Source organism: Pyrus communis, chromosome 1, assembly GCF_041283825.1.
Source record: "Pyrus communis isolate YQ-2024b chromosome 1, ASM4128382v1, whole genome shotgun sequence".
NCBI lineage: Eukaryota > Viridiplantae > Streptophyta > Magnoliopsida > Rosales > Rosaceae > Pyrus > Pyrus communis.
The window spans coordinates 18,343,949-18,351,912 of NC_142565.1; the positions used below are offsets into that span (position 1 = coordinate 18,343,949).

A 7,964-nucleotide genomic window follows, 5' to 3' on the forward strand; every position below is an offset into this window, starting at 1 on the left:
TAAATGTATGAATTTCTTTCATGTTCTGTACAATTAGTACTTGGTTTGCTGGATTGCACCTAGGTTGCCTATGCTCTGAATATTTGTATCTCTACTTTAAACACTCCCACACACTTATATGTTTATCTCTAGTGTAAATTAGTTAGTTTGGTTTTTATTTACTCACATTCTCATACTTTTATCACTTCCGCTTTGTGCACATGGCTATGTCACCCTCACGTGATGGCTAACATGCCTCGATTCAGGTCGGGGTGTGTCATGCCAAGCCTACTCGTTGAGAAAATTAATTTTCTAAATCATTCCTAGCAAAGATACGAACCAACCCTCTTTTCACAATAAATTCATAGGAATATATGTGGACTAATTCAACCAAAATGCGGACCGTATAAATACTTATGATTTTGGTTGATGAATCGACAAACTGGTCACATGTTTGTCCACACACATTGCTGCTAAATCTCCTGGTCGATTTTAAGGGTTCACCACCCTAATTATTCCATAAAGGCTAGAAGACTGGATAATGCCAAAGAGTTATATTGAAGATGCTTCGACAAGTATTGCATTTTTTTTTTTGGGTTTGTAATTGGACATCGAATTCCCATGTTCACCCCAAAATAGCCTCGCAGAGCGATTATAAAAGCACAATTTAATTGATCACCTGAACATTTGTGAACGTACCAAGCTTTTGATTTTTGTCCAGGGCTATGCAATCTTGTACGTAGTTATGTTGGTCCGCCTTAAGGCCCATTGCCACCCAACATATTTCGACGTTACTGTTGGTTACTAGGTACGAACCTGACGTTTCGTACTTACGCGTTTGGGTGTGCATTCCATGTGCCAAGTTGTGCCGTTGCAACGTACCAATATGGGTCCTCAAAGAAGGATGTGAATCTTTGTCAATTACGATTCTCCTTCACATTAACGTTCTTAGAGCCTTTGCAAACGATCTCTTTACCGCCTATTTGTGGATTGTCACTTCAATGAGATAGTCTTCCCGCCGTTAAGGGAAGATAAAAACTTCAACGTTACTGTAGAACGACGCAAATTTGCGTGGAAGTTGCCAACTATGTCTCATCTCGATCCCCGTATTGCACAAGTGTGATAAGCTTTCAAAATGTTGCTCTAGATGCATTCCCTCGATCTAGCTAAAGTGACAAGATCATATAACATTTGAAAACTTGCTTGTAAGGATAGACGTACTTAACGGACGTCGAATCAACATCCTCGAAGGATGTGCCGCCCTTGAATGACAGTTTGGTCGCCCTTGTCGAACGATCTAGTACACCAGCGGATATCCAATTAATCTATCTCGGCCTAAAGCACGACAGATCACTTGGTTCATAAGATTCACTTCCTTAGAAGAGGAAGGTCACGACACACAATGAATCCATACTCGATCGCTATCTCAAATCATTTCCATCTCATGAGATTAATCCGGATTACTCCCAAGACTTGAAGTTCTTGGTCCAGTATACTAGTTTGGATGAGATAATGGAATTGGAATGAGATTATCATCGATGATGTTTTCACTCATATGGTAGCTACCGACTTAAATGAAAGTGACGACATTGAACCGTGTTCCGTTGATTAGGGACAACATAGAACTGATTGGACAACCGAAATTACAATCCAAGTTAAATTCCTTGCCAAAGTATGTTTGAACACGCAGTTCCTACACTGCCCAAGGTAACCCTATTGTGTTACAAGTGGGAAATGAAGCGTAATGTGATGAATGAAATAGTGCGATATGTTGCACGCCTTATGGCGCAAGGTTTCTCTCAAACGCCCTATGATTCACTGCAGCATTACGAATGTGATTAGTGTTTCTCCTTAGGGATATGAATTATGCCCTTGCATGTTAAACTATTACGTCTTATTCTGAATTGTTAGAGTTATATTTTATGTCAATGACATGAATCTCATTAAGACTTTGGAAGAGCTTGAGAAAATTGCTCGCACCTGAAGATGAAATTTGAGATGATGGATCCTGAGAAAACTCATTTATAACTTGACCTAAAGTTCAAGCGTTGTTCTGATGGTACTTTGGTCTACTAGTCGAACTACACCCTCGAAGGTGTTACCTTTGAGTATACTTATGATCTTTCATAGGTTATATACAAATGAGACCTTGAAGAGTTTATGGAATCCGAAGTTCCATATCTGAGTTCAACTTTGCGCTTTGTTGTACTTAGCTTATTATATTAGATAGGACATCTCCTTCGTTATTAATCTGTTGGTAAAGATGTAGCACTGCGCCTACATGCAACCACTGAATTGGTATTAAAGACATTTTTCCGCTACATTGAAGGTATTATGGATTTGGGTTAATCCCAATGCATCCCAAGTGGATCTGACCCCCTTGATCCTCAGAATGATGCTTGCCTTGTTTGTTATGTTGACGCTGGTTACTTATCAAACCCGCACAAAGTACATCCCTTAATGGTTTATGTTTTTACTATTAGGGATATTGCAATATCTTGGAGGTCCACGATATGACCTTAGCTGCGAAATCTTTGAATCATTCCAAGGCTCACCTTACTTCACTATGCCATACGTGAGACATGGTTAAGAGATCTTGTTCAGCATATTCGAAGTACTTGCTGTTTTCATCCATCGTTGAGTCCCAATGACGATCCATGAAGACTATGTTGCATGTATCCACCTGACCAAGACATGATACATCAACAACCAAGACATATTGCGTCTACATCACATCAGCAAAGCATCAGTAGATTGAAGTCATGCAAGCCGATCCCAGACAACCTTGCCAACCTTTACCGACGTCATCGCCGAAGTCAACCTTCCAGGAGCTTGTCCGAGGAATTGGTATGCCTAACTATTCATATGGAATGCTTGTAGTTCTCATTTGGAAGTTCTGCCAAACTTAGGGGAAGTATCCAGAGTATACTCACTTGATCTTAATATACTAATTTTCCCTACGATTATGAGCATTTTTCCCACTGGGTTTTTACTACCTAACTAAATTTTGATGAGGCACCCCATCTTGGCCTAGTCATACCCTTGTGAGTTCTTCTACTTGCGTCCAGAAGACATTTAGTTTTGACTTAATGCAACTTCTCACTTTTCTCCTTAGTCTATGAGTTTTTATCCCACCTTGGGTTTTACCATAGCAAGGTTTTGTGAGTTTTACCTTTTATGCATTCTTCCATTGATTTGAGACTCGCATTCGCTTATTGTGCCGACGACTTTATCAACTCTACTTACTTCATTGCTGAAGACCTGATGCGTCATTTAGTTGAGTATTTACACACTCAATGGAGAGTGTTGCAGTCTTATTAGATTATGAATGTGATCATATAAATCTTATCATATCTGGGATATCCTTATGGGATTCTACCATATCTCTTAGACTAGTTATTATCCTATTATAATGGTAATCCTATTGGGATAAGGAATTTACATTCCCTACTATTATAAATGAGATGAGATAATACACACCTCAAAATTACACATCTTTTCTCTCTCTCTCTTTATGCCGCACCCCCTCTCTCTAGCCTTTATAATTATTCAGTAAATTATGCCTATAACACATTTGTAATTAAAAAATAATGAATAAATAAGATCCTTCATAATGATCTAGCTCTGCAGGCCAAGCTCTACTCGTGATACGCCCAATGGGCGGTGGGCCAATCAAACAATTGGACTTGAATATTGGGCTCGGCTAGCTAACTTCTTACCAATCATGTTGTGCCGTGCCTTATTTAAATGGAACTTTAATGAAAAACTCCCGGTACTGTTTACTTTAACGAAAAACCTCATTTTTATACTAAAAAGTCAATTCTGATACGATTCACTTTATCCTTTATTTTGTTCTTATCGTTAAAACTTAAAATTTTCAAACTATTTTCATTAATTTTCCTTTATTTAAATGGGCTTGGTCTGTTTCATGCCTTACTTAAATGGCTGTGGCCGTGCTGTGCTCAGCGCATCCACCGACTTCTTTTAGCGACAAAATAAATTAAAACTGATGTGCATCAACTTCTCGACTCCATGTCCAAATGCATATCGAGTCTGACACAATTGTTCATTACTAAGGAATTTGATGAAGGGGGCATCTTACTATGAATCACAAGAAATCAGAGACTTCCTATTAGGAGAACCACGAGAAATCAAAGACTTTCTCGTGACGGAATCATAAGATATTGGCAACTCAGGAAACTATGAAAATAAAGTCTCAATACAGCAAATCAAATCTCAGAGCTCTTATCTTCTTTAGGAGGTGCAAACTGCTTGCAAAGCTTGGATCTCGCCCAAGGATCCAAAGGAACTCTCTGAGGTGGTTGGGGGGCTGGTGGTTTTGATTGTCTGAGCTCATTTTCTCTGTCAATGAACCTATACAAGTTCGCCAACACATAGTTAGAATGTAGCCCAACATCAACCAGTATTGATCAAAACAGTCAGTGAACCACTGCGTGCTAGTAGAGTTATCTGATGGATAGAATTGTACTTGTTACTACTGAAAATTATAAGAAAAACTGAGGACAGTGTATAATATGGGGTAGGCAGACACTAGACAAGTAAATCGTATTGCTTATGTTTTTTGCCTATGCTTCCCATTTTCTTCCTCTTGTTTTTCCATCCCAAGGAGAAAAGTGAGGGTTTAGAAAGCATCACATATTGGACAATCAATGTCCGCAAAAATTTGTAAATTAAACAAACACTGCAAAATGAATTCAGTATGGCAGACAAGTATACAAAGATGGCAAAGAAGGCAGTTACTGAGGATCAAATATATCAATAAAATGCAAAATTACCCCATTTGTTCATATATAATCTTTGTTTATTTTCCAAAGACTCCTACCCTATTAATATGAAAAGGAACGACAATTGCCCATTTACGGACACAAAATGAATGCATGCATGCACCAAATGCACTCAGATTATTTGTTAATCATCGTACTCCCAGTAATTCGCTTCTCCTTTTGGTATATCGGAGGGACAAAGGCCCCCAAAAGAAGGAAACAAACTACATCGAAACTGTCCTTGGTTTTTTTCTCAGAAATGTTTTTGGACATATTCTTGATATTTCATTTTGGTGCTTGATTTCATTTGGCATTTTTTGGTTTCACTTGATTTTATTTTGGATTCAAATTGATGGGTTCTGTTTGGGTGGATTTGTTGTCTCTTAGTTTTTATGTTCAGAGATAACACATACGAATATGCCTATATATTAAAATCTATACGGGTCTTAAATGGGCCATTTATACCCAAAGGTTAAAATGAGTGGCCATACACTCTTTTACTTAGGTATTTGAGCATGGGTAAAACCTACCACCTTTACAAGTACTTAAATCCGACAAACATATTTCTTTTTTCTTTTATTTGTTTTCACCAGACAAACAAACATACTTCAATCAACAAATAAATAACAGCCTTACTCAATATAGGCCATAGGTGCAGCATCACCAACTCGTATACGAGTCCGAAGTAGTCTTGTGTATCCACCTACTCGATCTCTGTAACATAATATCCAACCAATGTAACAAATGAAAATATAGAAGACTTAAAAAACAAGAGGTTTGAGGTTCACTTGTATCGATAAGCCATTTCTGTAAATAGCTTGTGAAGTACATTATCCCCACGCACGAAAGCAGCAGCGCGCCTTGCGGCACACAAGGAGCCCTGTCTCAATATTGAAAGAGAACAGAATCACGTGAGAAAAAAAAATCCATACAAATGGATCTACAATGAAGATATTTCCACAACTTTGCACCGCAAAACAAGAGTACAAGCATATTTCAAATTTCGATACATCATGTTCATATAGCCAAATATTGAGTTAGAACTTTGTTAAATACCCTCATAAAGTGTTTATAGATAAAAATAAAAGGGAGCTTTAACGAAAAGCTCCCGGTACTGTGCACTTTAACGAAAAACCACATTTTTACACTAAAAAGTCAATCCTGGTACTATTCACTTTACCTTTTATTTTGTCTTTGTCGTTAAAACTCAAAGTTTTCAAGCCCTTTTCATTAGTTTTCCTAAAATAAAATTACATAAAAATATTCACACACGAATGTCAAAGCACTGTATCAAACTACCCAGTTCTGGTTAATATAGAAGACTTTCAAATAAGTGATATTTATCATGAAGCTCACAGATGACTGTATCGGTTCTATGGGGCATGACTTATTGGGCATTGGGTATTCTTGGATTTTTCAATTAGATATTATTTTTCTTGTAGATTATGCTGGCAGATGCTGGTTTACATCCAACAATAAACCCCTTTTCCCAAACCCAAAAGAAAGTAAAAAGGTATATGTAATCTCTCTAATCAAATATTAACATATGCATTTCGGTAGATATTTTTTACCCAAACAACAGTCCAACTAGTGTTTTTCTCATTCAAACAACTAGGGACGCTTTCAACAGAAAACTGATGCAGGACCCTACGACTAACACACACAAGGTGATCAAATCATCAAACATTCACTATGTTTCACACCCAACAACTAAAGAACACTGGGTGATTGAATCACCAAAGATTCACTATGTTTAGATTATTTGGAAATCCACAGCAAATCTATAGACCACCAAATATAAGCACCTAACATGTTTTTGAACTTAAAAATTTTCAACACTTGCAACTCAACCTCACTCCAATACTTGCACCTCACATTTCAATCTCATGTTGGACTATCTACGATTGCATAAAATTTTCTATCCAATTGGAATAACGTCACAATTTACAGAATTGCAAACTTGGGAACTAGGAGTTACTCAAGCACGTGTTCCTCATATACAAATCAGAAGGTGTGTTATTTCAAACCTATTCATTTCTGTAATTATAGAGAAGCAGGGCCTATCTGTTAACCGAAACAGTCACTTTAAGATTCTCTCCGATGGGCTATAGCATACATAAATCTCTGTCAAGGAAAAACTTCCATCTTCTAAAAACAATTATTAAATTTAAAAATGTAGAGACTGGAGATTTGTAAGAAACTACCCGTAAATGTAATACTTAAACACAATTATAGCAGAATCAATACATACATCTTTTCCAAGCTGCACCATTTTATCAGCCTCGCGACGGATCTCCTTGGCCTGCAAATAGAACAAACAAAACATTTAAACATAAAGTTTAAATTTCCCGAAACATCGAAGCTTACGGTGAAACTTTTTGTCCTTATAAACTTGTTGGACCATGGCATAAAAAATGTTTCAGGGTTCAGGCACCAAAAGAAAAGGAATTTTAATATAATTATTACAAAAAATAAAAAATCATAGACAGAAGAGAAATATAATCAGACAGTTTTGTTTCAATCAGAGAAATTAACTAAAACCCTAAACCCAGAAAACCCCTAAATTTGTAAAATGTGGGAAAATCCCAACAAGTAAATGAAAAAATGAGAAGGAAGAAAAAGAGAAGGAGGTACCTTGGAAACAGTAGTCTCAATGCGCTCGTGCTTCACCAACTGCGACACCATCGTCCTGCGCATCAAACCACACTAATTCTTTCAACCATAATTACATTAACATTTTGAGCTTCGAAAGCTAAATCTGTGAGATTAGGAACCTGAGCATGGACATGCGGTGACCCGTGGGTCGGTTTAGCTTCCTGAATTTCGTCATCCTCCTCCCTTGCGAGCCTCGCGTTCGCACACTGACAGTGAGAAGAACAGGGGAGGGCTTGGAAAATTGAAAAAACTAAAAGCCCTAGGTTCGGGCTTTGGGCTTTGGTCTTTGGGCTTTGGGTTAAGATTCGGGTTTGAGGGAACCGTGGACTGAGCGGATCAAGGTTCCAGATTTGGGCTCAAAATTCAGTGGATCGATCCTTACATTGGGCTGAGCTTAAACATAAGAGCTCAATTCGAGAGATATATGGCTTATCGTCTTTGCCCTTGGCCCAAATATTCCCAATGGAGTTTTCAGAGGCCCAAGTATAAAGCTTGGATTAATAGTTCCTTTTTGGGCTAAGCCCAACCCCTCCATTCTCTCGCCAA

The 7,964-nt window shown here is 37.8% G+C and overlaps 1 protein-coding gene across 1 annotated transcript; it reads right to left on the reverse strand.

The window, feature by feature from the left end:
- Positions 1–3,975: 3,975 nt before the first annotated feature.
- LOC137720433 (uncharacterized) lies at positions 3,976–7,690 on the reverse strand. Its single transcript, XM_068459500.2, has 6 exons — positions 7,538–7,690; positions 7,398–7,452; positions 7,015–7,065; positions 5,552–5,643; positions 5,400–5,477; positions 3,976–4,353 (listed from the first exon to the last, which is right to left on the reverse strand). The coding sequence occupies exons 1-6, from the start codon at positions 7,591–7,593 to the stop codon at positions 4,209–4,211; spliced, it is 477 nt and encodes a 158-aa protein (XP_068315601.1). The 5' UTR covers positions 7,594–7,690; the 3' UTR covers positions 3,976–4,208.
- Between the last annotated feature and the right edge of the window lie 274 nt (positions 7,691–7,964).